Source organism: Neomonachus schauinslandi, chromosome 12, assembly GCF_002201575.2.
Source record: "Neomonachus schauinslandi chromosome 12, ASM220157v2, whole genome shotgun sequence".
In the NCBI taxonomy this organism is placed as follows: domain Eukaryota; kingdom Metazoa; phylum Chordata; class Mammalia; order Carnivora; family Phocidae; genus Neomonachus; species Neomonachus schauinslandi.
This window is the reverse complement of record NC_058414.1, coordinates 104,170,243-104,190,202: the sequence shown is the minus strand read 5'-3', so window position 1 is coordinate 104,190,202 and position 19,960 is coordinate 104,170,243. Positions and strand designations below refer to the sequence as shown.

At 40.8% G+C, this 19,960-nt stretch overlaps 1 protein-coding gene across 2 annotated transcripts in view; it reads right to left on the bottom strand.

Moving 5' to 3' along the window:
* The window catches only part of UBE3C (ubiquitin protein ligase E3C), a 123,207-nt gene that overhangs the window by 89,968 nt on the left and 13,279 nt on the right, over positions 1-19,960 (bottom strand). Inside the window, exons 2-6 of one of the 2 annotated variants that reach the window (XM_021692757.2) lie at positions 9,546-9,599; positions 6,537-6,611; positions 5,694-5,840; positions 1,530-1,645; positions 972-1,129 (exon numbers count right to left, since the gene is read on the bottom strand). In XM_021692757.2, the coding sequence (XP_021548432.1) occupies positions 972-1,129; positions 1,530-1,645; positions 5,694-5,840; positions 6,537-6,611; positions 9,546-9,599 (550 nt within the window). The remainder of the gene's footprint in view (positions 1-971; positions 1,130-1,529; positions 1,646-5,693; positions 5,841-6,536; positions 6,612-9,545; positions 9,600-19,960) is intronic. The other variant, XM_021692758.2, reaches the window with a different exon arrangement.

Sequence of the window (19,960 nt, the reverse complement as noted above, 5' to 3'; positions counted from 1 at the left end):
TCTGGAAAACAAAAAGAAACTTATTTATGGCTTTACCAGTGACTCCTGCCTTCCAGAACCACCTATAGCCCCTCTTATAACAAATAACACACTTACTTTTTAATGCTAATACTTCTGAAGTCCAAGCCCTGAAGTGTTTGACTTCCTAGCTGTGAGATTACTGGTAGTCAGATTTTTATTTTTAACGATTTTATTTATTTATTTGACAGAGAGAGACACAGCGAGAGAGGGAACACAAGCAGGGGGAGTGGGAGAGGGAGAAGCAGGCTTCCCGCGGAGCAGGGAGCCCAATGTGGGGCTTGATCCCAGGATCCCGGGATCATGACCTGAGCCGAAGGCAGATGCTTAACGACTAAGCCACCCAGGTGCCCTGGGAGTCAGATTTTTAAATTTTTGTTGTACACAGCTTAACTCATCATAAAAGTTTTAGAAATCCTGTGTATTTCATAGTCACTAATGTGTCCTCAGAGGAATTTCAGATCTAGATTATACCTTACACAACGCAGTCCTTATCAGAAGAGTGCCAACGCGTAAGAGCTTTAACACCCAGTCGGAAAGAAAACTCCGACTCAATCTCTTCCTCTCCTCTGCTGAACTGATGTGAAGACTGAGATTACTTCTGACTGAGACCGGCTATCCCGCTGACTTGTCTCTCGTCTCTGCAGCACTACTTACTGCTCCTCCCACTGGGGACACGGCCGCTGGCTCACTGACGTGAGGACCGGCTGCTGCAGATACGCGTAAGCGAAGCCCCCACAACAGTTTCTGGAAGCATGCATTTGCTTTAGAGTGGACCACATTTCCAGACGTTTAGGGTGCGGAGAGCTGAGGACAAACGTCAGCACTCGTGCCTCCAGCAGGTGCTCCCCTCAGCAGTGCCCCGTCACAGTCACTCGGGGTGTTTAGAGCGCGTGTGCAAGCTCTACAGAGCATCCTGCCTACGCAAAGCCCCAGCCCCACCTGCTACCTACCATTCTGAATCATGTAGTGCAAAATCTGTTCAATGATGGACACCACGTAGCTAGCGTCTTGTAAAACAGGCAAGTAAGTATTCTCAGATGAAAACACCTCAAGCATCCTCATTGGAAGTGCAACATTCAAACTGTCATCATTACAGTTTTGCAATAACCTGTAAAAACAAACCAAAACAAAAAGTATTCACATACTTACTGCATGGCAAATGTCATCTCAAACTCCCGCAAATGACTCTCCTTCACTATGGTGTTTGAGCCACTCTGTTCTAGTACTAGAGGTCTCTGAAAACAGGCATGACTCGAGGATAGACAGGACAACAACTTACACTTCCTTTGGAGTACTTATTACTTGCCCAACAGCATGCTGACACTGGGTTTGTAGAGATGAGAAATGCACAATCACAGAGGGAAAAACCGACAAGAAAAATCAAAGACCACAAATGTAGTGTGAGAAGTGTTATAATCCATGGATCTCGCTAAAAGTGCTTAACGCCTTCAAAGAGCTCTTCAAGACTTTCCACACCTGTGAGAAGTTGCTGACTCGATGGGATTTACCTGCAACAGAGGTTCATCAACCTCTTTATTTGAAATAAACATGTAAGTCGCTCAGATCCATCCAACTGCTGGACAAACAGAGAGCTGTGTTTAATTAAGTTCTGATACATCCATATCTGAAACAGCAAAACATACAGATCACTCTCAATCCATAAAAAGCTCATTGTTTACAGTACATAACAATCCAAATTTCCTTAAGTGGTAAATAGATACTTAATCAAAACATGATAAAAAGTAAACCTTCTAAATCAGCTTTTATTTTGTAGTATATACCACACGTCTTTGATTTTTTATCTTAAAATAGCACATCAGTATTAAGCTAAATCTCTAAATTTATTACTAGAACAAGTACACTTAAAACTCATCTAAATCTGAAATAAAACAGCTCATTTGTAAAAGTGAGCAATCCATAGTAAAAACACACGAGAAATACAGCATTAATGCCAAGGTGCACAAGGATACCTGTTTCTTTGTTTTACCTTTTGCCTCTGTGTCTCCAGCATCCTTTCCGTTTGGATACTCCCCTTCCCTAACTCCATGAAATTCTGGTAGGAAACCGATCATACAGCTCCACTCTGCCCAGTAAAAGCTCAGGTATGTAGTATGTGAGGTGACAAGAGACTGGACAGATCCTTTCATAATGCTGACATATATCAAATCATCATGGCGTACCCTTTAACTATCTTAAAATTTTGCCAACCATGCCTCAGTAGAGTTGGAAAAAAGTCAAGGATGTGCCAGGGTGAGGAGAACTCCCCATTCTCCTGGACACAACGACTGGGCAGTGAATTTAGCAAATGTTGAGTAAGATTTCTAACTTGCACCCAGGAGGCTATCTGCTATGGACGTAGCTACCATAAATGATTTTGAAAACTCAGCACTTAACAAGGAAGCTCTTCTACTTTCTGTACTATATTTTTGTAAAACCGACTGTTACTTGTTCATTTTGTAAGACCCATTTAGAACCGGTTAAAATTAAGACAGCCTCTTAAATGTTGCCACTTACAAATGTGCCACATTCTTTCTTTGCCTGTTACCTGACAGGAGCACTTCTTCATATAAAATGTTATCAAACAAAATACTAATGCAGAAGTGTTTTATAAAGCAAATTACAAGAGATCCTAAGTTAGGTGGAGATAACTCTGTGACCCATTCCAAATACGAATTTGCCTACACACAAGGTTTCTTCTTCAGGTGTCTGGAGCTACCCTGTCCATATTTTCTCAGGAACCAACAGGATACAATACTTTCTGTACTATCTGATATGTAGTTCATTCTAAATTGCATGCTACCTTAACAAGTAAAAATAGCATGTACAGTAACTAAACATTATAAAAATCTAAAGGGCAACTGTAGGAACTTCAAGAATAAGGCTGTCAATATATTAACCAAGTAATTATGTTTCAAGATGCTTATGAAATAAAAAAAAAAACCTCAAAGCAGTAGTGATACTTTACTTAAACATTCTCTGGACTGTGTTTTGAAGATTTTATTTATTTGAGAGAGAGAAGAGAGAGCTCAAGGGGAGGAGCAGAGGAAGGGAGAAAGAATCTCAAGCAGACTCTGTGCTGAGCGTGGAGCCCGACGTGGGGCTTGATCTCACCATCCTGAGATCACAACCTGAGCCGAAACCAAGAGTCAGACGCTTAAGCGACTGAGCCAGCCAGGCAATCCTGGACTGTGTTTTGATACTGTATTTCACAACCTTGACAAATGTACCAATAACATCCAAAAAGTTGTACATTAAACACTTACTTTGCCTAACTTTTTGTTACTATTTACTAAATGCAGAGTAAAGTTTTAAAAACATCTTATTCATTCTTTCTTGGGAAGTCAGCTGAGGATATGTATCAATAAAATGAGGGAGTAAACCAAGAAAGCAAAAAGATAATGGAATCAGGAGGGAGGATCTAAAACTGAAGCAAAGCAAGTGATTTTCCCAAGATAATGACACAAGAATTTCCTGGAATCCAAGAAGATTAGCTCCAGGGAAATAGAGCATCAGACTAGCTGACATCTTTGATCATGGACAATTATACTGAGCAGCATTTTACAATACTGTCAAAAGTAGAGGGCAACTTTATCAAGAGACTCAAAAAAAGTTAAACAAAAGTGAGGCAATTATGAACTCCAGAAAAATTAAGTATAATCAGAGTACACTATTTTAGCAGAGACCATAATTTATTTTTTTTATTTTTTATTTTTTAAAGATTTTATTTATTTGACAGAGAGAGAGAGAGACAGCGAGAGAGGGAACACAAGCAGGGGGAGTGGGAGAGGGAGAAGCAGGCTTCCTGCAGAGCAGGGAGCCCGATACGGGGCTCAATCCCAGGACCCTGAGATCATGACCTGAGTCGAAGGCAGACGCTTAACGACTGAGCCACCCAGGCGCCCCGAGACCATAATTTAAAGTCATAATAATAAAAAATAAAGGGAGGAAATGCAGAAGATACAGCCATATATACCTAGCTTTGCAAGAAGCATCTTAGAAAAACACAAAAGTGGCATCATGCTTACTCCTGGGAGGGAATTAGGGAGCATGGAAGACTGGGGCAGAGGGCCTCTTTCCCCACACGATTAATTTGTTGTTCTTGCATTTTTGCTTGCAAACTGAATAAACATTCAAGTTCACTTTTGTTCTATTAACCAGGTTTGATGACATTTAATTCTATTTAGGGTTTCAGAATCCGCACGGGAGCACTTTGCTTTGTTTTGCTTAAGGCCTGGCGGCAAACGTACGTGAATTCTGCTGAAGCAGCCGTGTGGGGACCACAGACGGACCCTCACACAGGAGCATGGCAGGAGCAGTTCTCCAGAGGAAAGGGGTGCTTTCTGTACTATCTTATGACATAATGACTGGCATAAATGACTGGCACCCCCCACGGCACCCACACGTCGGTGCTCCTTAGCCAAATCTCAATCTGTAAGACTTGAGTACACAAAGATGGTGATGGCCTGTTCCAGAAAGCAAGCCGGATTATCTGCTACTGTACTTCTCTGATTCATTTTTTCATGAACTTCAGATAGAAAGCCTGGAAAGAGGCTACACTTAAGGCAAGTCTAGAATGGGCAGATGAAGCCACTTTTACTGCCTCTCTAGATTGGACCTAGTTTATGGAAAGTTCTTAGGTTCCAGCCTAGCTCAACTCAGGAAGGAATGTTGCATTCATTTTAAAGCCAAACAGCAGATAAGCAATAAACTGTTCCTGTATTTATATTTCATATGGGGATCTTTGTAGTATGCATGGTTGTAGTATGGAAGACTTCTCATTTTATACCATCTTTCAATGTAATTTGAAATTTCTGTTATGAGTAAACAAGAATTCCTAAGAATAAGTACATTTTAATCTAATAATTACATAAGACATCTCTTAATATTTCCTGAGAAACTGGACACAATAACAAGTTGCATTTTTAAAAAGTTGATTCATCTACACACCCATCAGTATTTTCCAAAGCCGTTCCTCATCACTGATAACATTAGAAGCCTATAATGTTTGACATTCTTATAGTTATATTTGGGATGTTTTAAAAGCGAGACCATGTATGTTAGAGATTTCAAGTATTTACAGATAACATGCAAGAATATTTAGGATGCCCGTCACAGTGACGGAAGGGAAGGCACAGGTATGGAGGGCTCTGGGTGAGATGGCTGTTGATGACTATGGACACTGAGTACTGGCTACATGGTGGATGGATCAAGACAGTATTCTACTTTTTCTTTCTTATATATATACATATATATATATTTTATTTATTTGACACAGAGAGACACAGCGAGAGCAGGAAGACAAGCAGGGGGAGTGGGAGAGGGAGAAGCAGGCTTCCCGCGGAGCAGGGAGCCCGATGCAGGGCTCGATCCCAGGACCCTGGGATCATGACCTGAGCCGAAGGCAGACTCTTATCGACTGAGCCACCCAGGCGCCCCATTCTACTTTTTCTTATATTTGAAATTTTCCATAAAAAAGAAAACAAAAAACAAAAAAAACCTACTGACAGTTTATTTGGCTCTTTAACAGGTAAAGCACATCAGCACAAAGGTGACCTATTATGGCGGGCTGAGGGCAGTTCCCAAAGGCACACGGGAGGGTTATCTGACCCCATTAAAAAAGCACGCTGGAAAACACAGAAACAAGGATAAGTGAAAGCGCAGCTGGCACTCACCAAACGTTTTGAGTCTTCGTTCTGCTTGTAGAAAAACAGAAGCTGCCTCACCAAAAGAGTAAGGCTGGGCCCACTGGCAACGGAGAAAGTACCACCGGACTGAGAGGCGGCGGCGCAGCGATCGAACGCGCTTCTCTGGACCGCGTGCTGGAGGCGACACAGATGACAGCAGGTGTGACGGGGAGCGGTGCGGCCGCGGTGGCCCCAGGAAGCACCTGGGGCTGCGCGGCGGGGGCGGGGGGGGGGCTCCCAGTCTGGGTTCCGCTGCCCGCGCCATTCGGACCGTTCTCGCGGAAAGGTGAAATGAAACCCAGAAAACTTGGGATGGAATGAAGACCCTTCAATCCCCCAAAGACGCTTCCAACACTTCCACCTTTAGCTGCGGCCCAGGTTGCTATTTTATTATTTAAAAATCACCTCAAAACTCCCCTGTCTATAAATCTTTATGTAAATATAAACTACTAAAATTAATTATTGGGGAAAACACTATTATCAACATTAGCTTTGATTACACAAGTGTACTAAGATAGCCACAAAATGGATTCCACTTCTAAGACTCCGAGGCCTTATTTATTTATTTATTTATTTTTAAAGATTTTATTTATTTATTTGAGAGAGAGAGAATGAGAGACAGAGAGCACGAGAGGGAAGAGGGTCAGAGGGAGAAGCAGACTCCCCGCCGAGCAGGGAGCCCGATGCGGGACTCGATCCAGGGACTCCAGGATCATGACCTGAGCCGAAGGCAGTCGCTTAACCGACTGAGCCACCCAGGCGCCCCCCGAGGCCATATTTAAAATAAGCTCTGGCATGCCCAATTCTTTCTCAGTTTAAAAGCAAACTTACTTGCTGTTTCCGGTCTCTGTAGCCTCGTATAAATGACTGTATAATTATTGCATTTTTCAATCTTCGTCTTTCCTCCTGCAGAATGAAAGGAGGGAGGTACAAGGGGTCATAGTGAAATGACGTTTAGCTAGCAAAGACTTAAGAAAAAAACATTACAGAATTTACATACCACAAAATTCACTTTTTAGTGTACCATTCACCAATTTTTAAAATATTCAAAATTCAAGTATCACCATGATCTAATTTTAGAATACTTTCATCACCCACTCCAAAACCCCCTGTACCCATTAGCACTCATTCCTCAACCCCTGCCCTGGCTCCCCCATCCCCAGCAACCACTAATCAAATTTCTGTCTGTGTGGGAATGCCTATTCTGGACATGTCTTATAATGGAATCATATAATATGTGGCCTTTTCTGTCTGACTTTTTTTACCTGGCACAATATTTTCAAGGTTCACCCATGTTGTATCACGTATCAATACTATACTACTTTTTATGGCCAATTAATATTTCACCGTATGGATGTCTCACATTTTGTTTATCCACTTACTACCTGATAGACATTTGGGCTGTTTCCACTTTGGGCTATTATGAATAATGCTGCTGTGGACATTCACATAAAAGTTTTGTGTGGACACAGGTTTTCATTTCTCTTGGGTGTATGCCTAGGAGTGGAATTAACATTTGAGGAATGGCCAGACTGTTTTCCAAAATGGCTACACCATTTCACAATCCCACCAGCATAGTAAGACTTATAATAACAATTTTAGCTTTAAATATAAAAAGAATACAGACGACCCAAACATCGATTTTAAAAGGCACTTTTCTTATCTCAAAGCAGAAAATTCCAGTTTTGATTAAGGCGGTCTTTAAAATTTTCAGTGACCCAGGAAAAATATTTATTCTTCACATCATCGTAACGAATGCAGCTCCTACTGTTTGAAAGCCTACTATGTGCCGGCCCTAAGAGAGACATTGCACAATCATCTTAGACAACTACTACTCCCCATTTTATGATGCAGAAGCTGAAATTTCCATGAAGATAAAGTGATGCTGGAAGACGTAAGAGAGTCAGAATTCAAAGCCAAGTGTGACACGAAAACCTGTACTCATCCTACCACATGACATTGTTTTATGTCTTCTATGAATGCCACCTGCCAGGCTTGAAATGCACATGCGCACATACACAATCCTAGGATGGCAGAACACCAATCAGGTCACCCAAGTGTACTTCCTGAGCTTCAAGTGGTTACAGCAAAGGAACCCCTGAGCTTAAACCTAGTTTGCGAATCTATTCATTACTACGATGATTCTAAGAGCCCTTCATTAAAAACCCACATATGGTCCCATGAGTTTTCAAAGCATTTATTTTTATTCATTCAGTTGTTCACTAAGGAGGAAATCTTGGTAGCATTCTAGCCTTCTGGCTGGGACAGGGACCTTTAGAGTCCCAAAACTGGAGTTTGAACATTATCTTTAATAACCCATAATTATGTTCATGAAATTAAAAGACAAGAGAACTGGGAAATAAAGGAAACAATCAAAGAAAATTCTAGAACTGAAATAAAATCTGAAATTCAGCATTCAATGGATATATGTAACAATCAGACACTGGTAAAGAGATAATCTGTAAATTAGAAGTTAGGTCAGAAGAAAATATCCAAACCAAAGTAGAAATACTCAAAAGGATAAATACACAGAAGAGTATAGGAGACATATATGACACAAGGCAAAGGTCAAATATGTACGTAACTTGAGTCCAAGAAGAAGAGGAGAGGAAGAATGGAGCAGAAACACTACTCAAGAGATGAAGGCTGAGAATTTTCCAGAAAAGATGAAAGACACCAACCAATAAATATTTCTTGTTTGAGCAGTCATTTTCAACGGACAGCAATTTTACCACCCAGGGGACATTTGGTAATTTCTGGAGACATTCTTGGTTATCTCAACTGGAGGGAGGGAGTGCTGTGGCATCCAGTGCGTAGAGCAGAGGCCATGGATGCTGCTAAACACCCTTCCATGGACAGGATAAGCCCCTACAACAAAGAATTACTGGTTCAAAATGTCAACAGAGCTGAGGCTGAGAAACCCCGCCTAAAACCCTTTGTATTTGCTGCTTCCTTCACCAAGAATGCTCTTCCTCCAGCTTTCCATAAGGCAGCTTCTTTTTCATTCTTCAGTTATGAGCTCAACTCTAACCAGCTCAGAGAGTCCCTCCCTGGACACCATTCCCCATCACTATCACCTTACTCCACTGCCTTCATGGCACTTATCACCGGCTCACACCTGTGCTCTAGAACCCAGCAAGAACATTATCCATCTTATTCACTATCTATATACCCAGCAAGCAGCACAGTACCTGGAATATATCAAGCTCTCAATTAATATTTGTTAAAGGAACAAATGATTTATTAGAAAACAAAACAAAACAAAAATCTGGAAAAGTAGGCCATAAAATACCATAATTGCTGATTAATCAACAAAATAAAGCCATTTTGAGAAATTGTCACCAGAGAGATGAAATGTAAAATATAGAATATATTAAACAAACAAAAATAAATAAATAAAATAAAGAATAAAACAACTGTCACTAGCTCCATTCGTTTATTTATCTTCTTCACAAATAGTTAAGATATTTGCCTTAACAGTGAGTTCTCTTCTTTTGCTTGGCAAAACATGAACATGATATATAAGTCTGTCTAGATCTTCTGGAAACCGTTATCATAAGCAAGCAAGTGAACTTTGTAAAAGCCTGTCCCCCCTCCCCCCCATTCTGGAAACTGCCCTTTTCATCCATCTTTTTCCACACTGGTTCCAGAATAAATTACTTATTATAAAATCCAAAAAATCCAGAAATGCTTCTCAAGTTTAATATACATAAAAATATATATGTTATGTCACATATCACATACGTGTATCTATACACCTGTATGACAGTAAAGCCAAGACTTATTTAAATGCTACGGAAAAATGCTTATTTAAAGAGACTATTACAAAACTGTTTTTACCTCTCTCTTTCTTCTTTCTTCCTGAGTACGATGTAAAAGAGAAGCCTTTTCTTCCTAAACACAAAAAGAGAAAAGATAAGAAGGCTAATTTCAAATTCTAAAATACTCTCAAACAAAAATTATACAATGTCTTGACCAAAAAAGGATTCTAAAGATCATACAAACATTCTGACTTAATGAGAAATCTGAGGCACAAGAGGTTAAAGAGCCCCCCGCCAGATCACAGACCTAATTAAAGTTTCAGTAGTTTTCTAAGAATAAAATCTGATTTCTTTACACACACAAGAGAGTTCAAGTAAAATTGGGAATATCTGAATAATATCAGTGCATTATATCAATGTCAATATCCTGGTTGTGATTATCATACTACAGTTTTGCAAAATATAACCCCACCAGGGGAAATCAGGCAATGTGAACAAGGGATCTTTCTGTATTATTTCTAACGGCTGCACATAAGCCTACAATTACCTCAATAAAATTTTGATTTTTTATGAATTCATTTTGATGAAACAAAATTCAGTATTGTTACTGAATTTCAAAAAATTCTCTTTTCATCATAAAACTAAATTTTGAACAAAATTACTGGTATGTAGAAGGAACCAAAGTAATAAATGGGAAACTTAAACATTTCAAAGGAAATAAAAATACTTAAAGATAACCCTCCTTCCCCAGAACTGTTCAAGTCTATAGTGTATGGGCATTTTATTTTTATAAATGTAATCCAAAAGAAAATTAACAGTCCAAGACATTATATATGAATCATTATAAAAATGAATACACAGATCTCTTAACAAAAACACAACATCAAAAGAGTGTCAGAAGGCAAGTAATTAAGCCAATTTAAAATTATACATTGGTATGTGAATAAACAGTGTGCAGAATGAAAAGTTTCTCACTGACAAAATTTTTTTTTTTTTTTAAAGATTTTATTTATTTATTTGAGAGAGAGAGAATGAGAGACAGAGAGCACGAGAGGGAAGAGGGTCAGAGGGAGAAGCAGACTCCCCGCCAAGCAGGGAGCCTGATGCGGGACTCGATCCCAGGACTCCAGGATCATGACCTGAGCCGAAGGCAGTCGCTTAACCAACTGAGCCACCCAGGCGCCCTCTCACTGACAAAATTTAAAGCCAAAGAAATAAATCCGGGGCACCTGGCTGGCTCAGTCAATGGAGCATGCAACTCTTGATCTCGGGGTCATGAGTTTGAGCCCCACAATGGGCACAGAGCTTACTTAAAAAAAAAGAAAAGAAAAGAAAGGAAAAGAAATCCTCCAGATATTTCCCACTACAAATAATCTCATTTCTTGAATTTCAAATAAAAAGCCTTTATCACATGACCAAGGTCAGAAAAATATTTTCTTTTAAATTTTAATTAAAAGGAGAAGGGGGAATGGAAAATTTAAAGTAAAAAGTGCAAAGGTATGATGGTCAGAATTCGGGAAAGCTTCTAGATAAAAATTTCTAGCCAGTATCCTTATTTATGAATAGAACTGGTATGTTTGTGTCTATACTTTCCTTTCCTTCTATCTCCATTTGATCAGATTTAATATATGTCCATTATTTGGTTAGAGCTAAAAAGCTAAGATTCCTTAAAATAATATACACTGTTACAACTATGAAAAAATACACTTAAGTTTGAAATTAGGGTGGGGGGATGGGGTAACTGGGTGATGGGCATTAAGGAGGCCACGTGATGTGATGAGCACTGGTTTGTTAGATGCAAGTGATAAGTTATTGAACACTACACCTAAAACTAATGATGTACTATCTATGTTGGCTAAGTGAATAAAAAAAATTTCTCTGAAATTCAACAAGCCAACATTTTACCTTAAAAACATGGTACATGCTGGCAAAATAGCCACTACATTTACTTCCACACACAGATAAGCTCCTAGTCCTCGCTAATCTAAAAGCCGCACAGGCTCAAGTACCTCATTTTCCCTGACCGCACTGTTGCTTTCATCTGCTTCAACATCTGGCACGTGTAGGTATTCAACACATACTTATGAAATGACTGAACGAACATTTCCTTTAAGTCACACACTGCAGTCTAAAGGATGGCATAACCATAACAGCTGAAAAGCACTTTGGATACCTGCAACACAGTACTTAGGTTGCAATATTTTAAAAATCAAAATAGGTACTCAGGATCAAAAAGCACACTTAGATTCTAACTGAATACTGGAATTTCTTAGAAATTCTATTTTAAGTTTGAAGCTCATGGTATGGGAGGAGGCACGAAAGCACAAGGGGCAATGCTGGATGTGCTGAGGGTGAATATTCTTAACTTTTGATTACCTGTAAATCCAAATCCCTGGACACAGGACATCGTACAAATGTGAAGGTCAATATGCACCTGTGCTCAAGGGCTATAACGTTTCCTACTTAAAAGACAAATTCATTTCAAAAAAATAAAGTATAGCAAGCCAATCCAAAATAATGGATACACACACACACACACACCCCCGATATGTAATTTCAACAATAAAATCGTATTTTTGAAAATGCTAATAAGGCCTTTCAAAGCGTACTCATGCCCCTTAAATACTCTGCAGACAAAAGAAAACGGTCTACAGGGAGAGGTGACCAATCCCCTACGTCCAGTCGGACACACTGCAAAGCCGACTGAACAGGAGCACCATCTACCGCCAACACGGACTCGTCTGCACCCGTCTACCGTGCCCTAGCAGAGGAAGACAGCAGAGGAGGCCACGTGTGCCACACACAGAAAACTAACAGTGACTGAAGGCTTCTGTCCACCCACTAAGCAACATTCTAAGCCCTTGGCTTCGGTTAATTCACGTATTCCTCAAAACTAGCCTATGAGGGAAGTACTATTATTTTTCCTGTTTACAGATGAGGAAAGTGAGGTTTGAAAGTGGTAGATACAGGATCTGAACTCAGATGGCCTAGAGCTTAAAACCCACTAAGCAGTATGCTATTTACTTTGAAAAAGAACATTATTATTTTACATTTTGGGAAATTTAAACAATTCTTTGTCTTCATTATACATGAGTAATCTGAAAGATATATCAGAAAGGAAGGGAGAGGGAGGCCACAGAAAAAAAAATTTTGATCTTCAAAATTTGACAAGAAAACATGGGGAGCAGGTGGTGTTGAGAACCACGGGACACAGAATGTCTAGAAAAGGCAAACTAAGCAATCAAAAAGATCAGGATGAAAAGTCAGCCCAGCACAGAAAGAAAAGTGTGACAAGAGTGCATAATCGATGTCTATACATGATGTAAATTATCAATATGCAGCCCCTAAACATGTAACCAAATTCCAGATCAGAACCAGAGCCTCTTGTTATGTTCCCCATCTTGAAGAATGTATCCATTCAAAAAGCATTCAAATGAGGCACAGGGGGTGCATTTATCCATTCAACAAATATTTAGTGAATCACGTATCATGCCAGGCACTAGAGATTTTATTTTATTTTATTTTATTTTTAAGATTTTATTTATTTATTTGACAGAGATAGTGAGAGAGGGAACACAAGCAGGGGGAGTGAGAGACAGAGAAGCAGGCTCCCCACGGAGCAGGGAGCCCGATGTGGGGCTCGATCCCGGGACCCCGGGATCATGACCTGAGCCGAAGGCAGACGCTTTAACGACTGAGCCACCCAGGTGCCCCGGCACTAGAGATTTTAAAAGTAAGTGAGGCATTTGCTCCCAAGGAGTTCATAGTCTGGTGGGAGAGAAAAGAAGCTTGTTTACTGAGTACGCACCTGGTACCAGACAGAGTTCTAGACACCAGCGGGAAAGCCTGACCGGGACAGACACAGCCTTTGCCCCCCCCGTGCAGAGGCATGCACCGGGCATAAGCGTGGGGACAGGAGACCTATTCTGCCTCCGCGACAAGAGAACGCTCAGAAGAAAAGGCAAATTTGAAAGGCAACTAGGAAGGACATGTTCAGCAGGATGACAAGATGGGAAAACTTCCCAGCAGAAGGGCAGAACACAAGGTAGCAGGACCGGGGAGGAACCAGACTCGGCAGCCGTCAGTGGAAGAGTCAGGTGGGAACCTGAGAGCTCTGCTGCGGGCTGTGGAGCCTGTCTCACAGCAGGATGGATGGGAAGGAGATGACAATCACTTACAATTCAGTGCCACTGAGAGGTCTGAGGGACTAACAAATGTAAGAATCATCTCTTCTCAATGCTCAGTTATTTAAATTAACCCAATTTATGCAAAACCTATTACATTGTCCTTATTGTCTATTCCATGTTAGCCTCTCTGAGGACCTAATTTGAGAACCACCAATGTGCTCTAAGGGATCAAGTTCAAACACTGCCTTAGCACAGGAACATTATGGTCAGAATATTTCCTCCTCTTTCTCCCGACAACTTCTCTTGCACCATCCCCTGATGCTGCCTCAAGTGCATCTCTCCCTCCGACTGTCCTTCAAGCTTCAAATGCCCTGCTTCCATCTGCCCAATCTGGCTTTCCTTCCCTCTTGACCCCAAAACACACGCGTAGCAAGCACCGCTCATCTTAGGTGAGACTCCACTTAAATGTCCTCTCTCCCATGAGGAAGAAGCTCTCCCTAGAAGACCACAATCTCTCTTACTCCTCCACATGATAAACTGGTGAGTTCACCAATGTAACGAGATCGCCTTGGCACATAAGACGTTCGTGGAAGTGTACTTAGCACATAGGGCTCACAACTCACCGCGCAGAAAATGACTGTGTCATGTGCACTAGTCAAAATCATGGAGGCTACATAGGTATCCTCTACAAAGACGCTGCCTCCAAAATGTTGCAGGAGGTCACTCTCCAGCACACCACGCCAGAGTGCTCGTGTGGGTAGGATTATTCTGCAGAAGAGTGCATTTCAGCCTCAGGGCAGAAAATAAGAAAATGAACCTTGAACTGTATCAGCTAAAGCAGCAAGTAATGAATGATCAGAGTAAGAACAGAGAGCGGGTGAGGCCCCTAAGCAGGGAAGAGCAGGCTCTGACGCATGTGCCGTCCGAGCGGAAGCAGCCTTGCAGGGCGCACGCCCGACAGGAAGAGACACCCAGGCTGCTCCCCTGCAAACCAAGCTCAAACCACACAAGCGTGGTAATACTAAACATTTAGCAGGGTTTGGATTTGTGCCCAACAAAGGCTCTAGGATTTTATCACTTACAGACATAATGGAGTGTCTATTTAAAGAGAAAAACATTTTTTATCTTAGTGCACCTGGAGAGAGGAAAGAGTAAAGGTAACCTTAATTGTATTTGTTTCTCCTTCAATAAATTATAAATTCCTTCAGAATAAGACCTATGTCTTATTCTTCATAGTCCTGATATTTAGCATTGTGCCTAATATAATGATCGAAGGATTAAATTTAGAAAGAATAAAGGTACAACTGGGAAATCTGAAGCTTGAAAGATTTTAAAGTTGAAAAAAAAAAGTCACGATATATTAAGAGAATAGAATGTAAAATCACTTATCTACTGAGGCTGACATCAGAAAGACCTACATCTTCCTACCCACAGTTAGTGCCACCAAAATCAGAATACTGGCCAGACAAATCAATAATACCAGTGTTCTAAACACCCTCAATAAGTCGACAATTTCAAAAATGTTGTAAGTACTATTACAAATCTCATCAGTACTCCTTACATAATCAGTCACCCTTATAACTGCTGGTTAGCCCAATTCCCAACTCCTCCCAGGAAGAATGACTGCTTAGATGGACAGACCAGCTCCTCCAACCCCAAGGTGCTCTTCACATGCTAAACCCACCTGTAGAGAGAAGTCTTTAAACAGATCCCCAGAGCAAAATCCTGCCTAAGCCAGCAGAGTAATCTATAACATAAGCCTACCGTTAGTTACAGCAGAAACCAGTGGGAATGTGACCACAAAGGTGGGGAAAAGCAACCACATCCTCTCCATATTATGCAGTGACGAGGCACAGAGGATGGAAGGTCAAGGAGGGAACAAGGGAGGACCTCTATCTTGATGCACCTGCAGAGGGAGGAGCGAAGAAAGGGGACTGGGGCATGAAGCCCTCCCCTTCCCCTCGGACTCGACTACCCGCTACACCAGTGTCTCAGAGATGCTCCCCCACCACCTTCACAAGGGTCACCATAGCTATACCACCTGGACTGTTAATCACTTAATATTATTCTTTACACGGAGTTTTAGAACTTTCTACTTTGAATTAATTTTAGACAAATTTGCAGAAAGGATACATGAGTTTCCTTATCCCTTCTCTTATTCCACTGCCCCCTCCATAACCAGAATACAATTAGCAAGATCAGGAAATTAACAATGGCATAACATTACTAACTAAACTACAAACTTTATTAGAAATTCACCGATTTTTATACTAATGAGATCTTTGCCTGTTCTAGGAGCCCATCCAGGATCCAACGCTGCATTTAATTACCATTTCTTCCTAATCCATACCAACCTATAACAGTTCCCCTACCTTTGTCTTTTATATTCTGGATTCTGCTCCTCGATTTGGGTTTTTCCAATATTCTCTTATGACTGGAGTGCGGTTATGCAATAATGATAGTAGTGGACTTTAATGCATATGGTAAAACGTATATCTGTGTCTCCATACTTATATAAATGACCAATATATAAATGAGAGAGAAGAAAAATCTCTTCTCACAGAATTCAGTTAATAAATGTAGAAGGAAAGAGGAAAACAATCACCAAACACCTCGCAGTAATAAATGGTGGAGACAACATCTACTGATGTGTGCTAAAATTAGCGGGCAAAAGCTTGAGCAAGAAAAAATAAAAAATAAACACTGAATTACAAGAAAAACCTAATAAATTTATTTATGAAAAGCCCCATCAGAAACTAAGCCCCTCAAAGCAAAAGAACTGTTTATCATCACAATAAAGGGGCATGAGGTGCTATGTAAAGTTTAAGAGGAGGAGAAGTTTATAATTTTATTTTTTAATTTTGATATTGGACAACACAGAGAATACTAACGTGTTTATCATTCATCAGGCAAATGTTATTTAATTGCCTTCTCTGACAGAACTGGATTCTAAAAATGAATTCCTAACCAGAACACCAAGTGTCACTTTGGTTCAACAAACTTTAGTCTCAAGAAAGCCTCCAGGGGCGCCTGGGCAGCTCAGTCGTTAAGCGTCTGCCTTCGGCTCAGGTCAGGATCTCAGGGTCCTGGGATCCAGCCCTGCATCGAGCCCCGCATCGGGCTCCCTGCTCAGCGGGAAGCCTGCTTCTCCCTCTCCCACTCCCCCTGCTTGTGTTCCCTCTCTCTCTGTCAAATAAATAAATAAAATCTTTAGAAAGAAAGAAAGCCTCCAGGGCCTGATCTTCTGAATGTGTCCTTTTATTTAGTACTATTCTCATGATGATTTTTAAGAAGCGGGTGGGGCTTGCGTCTATCCAGTCACCATGCTCCTGGAGGCCATCACTCTTAACTTTGTACGTATGGTATTCAAAAGACTTTCTTCAAGGGGCGCCTGGGTGGCTCAGTCGTTAAGCGTCTGCCTTCAGCTCAGGTCATGATCCCAGGGTCCTGGGATCGAACCCCGCATCGGGCTCCGTGCTCCGTGGGAAGCCTGCTTCTCCCTCTCCCACTCCCCCTGCTTGTGTTCCCTCTCTTGCTGTCTCTCTCTATCAAATAAGTAAATAAAATCTTTATAAAAAAAAAAAGATTTTCTTCAAGTTGTTCGCAATTCTTTCTCCCACAATCAAGGTGTACTTCCCATGGCTTCAGGTAAAAAGTTTACTCCACAAAGAACTGACATTCCTCTTGAAGTGACTATCAAGAGACCTTTCTGCTCTCAGTACGGGAAGAAGTGCGTGCTTGTACTTACAGCTCAAATCTTCACAAAGCTAGAGGAGTAAGTCACCTGCCACAGGAGTGATGAACTGACATTCTATCAGGTACTACTCTTAAATACCGGAGATGACCAAGACTGCCTTTTGGATACGAAAGGGTCCAGCTTCTGGGGCTGGAACACACTGGATCAAACCTCCTACTGAACCACCATAGTGTTCTGTACCAACTCTGCTTTTCTCACGACATCACACGTTAAGTCTGGGTTAGTCTGTCATGAAGTCATCAACACATTTTAAAAGATTTCCTCTAATTTATGAGTTAGACAAAAAAGTCTTCATGGACTTGTTGATTCAACTCATAGCTGACAAACAGCAAAAGATGTGCTGATTTCAAAACGTCAGTGAGCTCCTTGGTTTGCAGCGAGCAAGTCTGTCTTCCCTGGGAGATTAACAACTGGCCCTACTTGTTTATAAGCGAACAATGAACTCACTCACTGGACAAAGGAATCTCATCAACTATGTTATCTGTTTTGTTACTAATCACCACTTTTAATCATAACTTTTCATGTATTTTGCTAATTAGCAGCTCTAGCCTTTGCAATTAAGTATAATATCCCACATGAAGTGTTATCAGCTTTTCATTTTAACTCACCATCACATTCTGCACTTACTTTCAGGCTATTTAGAAACCTTTCCTGTTTGTTCCCAAAAGTTTAACAGGTTGGGGGTGGTATGCCTTATGGTTTCAAAATAAAGCTTGAGCGTGGTGGTTTCACCCTGACATCTGGCTCATAATGGGATAGGTTCACTCTATCAGCCAGTGCATGAAAAACCATGTTTCAAAAACTTTTTTCTTAAAGATTTTATTTATTTATTTGACAGAGAGAGAGAGCACGAGCATAAGCTGGAGGAGCGGGAGAGGAAGCAGGCTCCCGCTGATCAGGGAGCCCGACCCGGGGCTCGATCCAAGGACTCTGGAATTGTGACCTGAGCTGAAGGCAGATGCTTAACCGAATGGGCCACATAGGCACCCCTCAAAAATCTTTATCGTATTTGTTTGTGTTTCCTATGCAGGCTGTAAATTTACAAGACTAAAAAGCTAGTTCCAGTGGGTCATTAACGTGGTCCTTTTTTAAATTTTTATTTATTTGACAGAGAGAGAGAGACAGTGAGAGAGGGAACACAAGCAGGGGAAGTGGGAGAGGGAGAAGCAGGCCTCCCGCCGAGCAGGGAGCCCGACGCGGGGCTCGATCCCAGGAGCCTGGGATCATGACCTGAGCTGAAGGCAGACGTCCAACCAACTGAACCAGCCAGGCGCCCCCGTGGTCCTCATTATAAGTGAAGATATATGATGACAATCATAATTATCCTTAGGTGCCTTAATTTGTAAGACAATCTTTACCTTCAGGCTTTAAAAAGGACACGTTTTCTGTTGTTACAAAACCTAACCCATGCATGTCAGACACAGCAGTCAGGTGGAAAAAAATAAAGGCATGATCCTAACTTGCTGTTACCAATACCTACGTGTAGCTCACACTAGCACATAATTATCAACTTCTGAGAGTGAAATTTCATCATGCTGCTAGAAAAATCAACAAACCTACAACAATGCATAAGGAGAGTCAGTATACAGACATGCACACTAGCAACACAGACTATATAGAGCCCACATTATATATGCATACATTCCCAAACTGCAACCACTGAATACTGACAGGTCACTGGCAAGCCTAGCTTACCACAAAGCTCCCTAACTCTAATCTCACCATGAGCTAGCATTTCAGAGAAATCACAGGTTTGACACCCTAGTTATATTTTTCTATTGGACACTGAAACAAACACTGCTAAGTTTTTAAAATGTTCCTTCGTACATGCCACCTTTATCACATGCTGAATCTGTTTCCATATGAGTCTTCTCGGAGACCCTCTGACGTTGACCTGTCTATTCATGCTTTACCGTCATTAGTATAGGTCACTGTTTGTCCCAAAGCGTGTGATGATTTAGGTGGCATTTCAAATCTATACAGGAAATGTACTGTTCAATAAATATGATAGGAAAAACTGCATGACCTAAATAAACGACAAAGTATCTCTAGTTTTCACATCAAGAGATCCCCGATTGATGTAAGATGTGTGTTTGTGTGTGTGTGTGTATAAAGCACTATAAAAATATGTGAAGATAATATGAGAATTAAAAAACTCCCATGTGGAATAAGAGTTTAAGAAAGATATATCACACATTAAGTCTTGTTACTGTTTGTCATTAGTTATTTAAAAAATAAATTTGAGTACATGAAAGTTAGAACTTTCTACACAGAAAAATATCACACACGTTAATAGAATGACAAAATGGGAATAAATATTTGTAACAATGCAAAATCAACTGTTTGTAAAAGCTCTCCAAAATAATTTAAAAAGATCTACAATCAAATAGAAAAATTAGCAAAAGCTATATACAGTGCAGAGGGAAATAAAAATCTTTTAAACAGAAGAACTTCATTTTTACTCATTTGAGGAAAAAATGCAATAGAAACACAATGAAATAGCCTTTTTGACCTATATGTTTGGCAAAGAAACTCAGATAGCATGCTGTGAGTTATAGAGGACGGCAGCTACCTTCGTTCGCTGATAAGCCGGCCTTAGCAATACAGGAG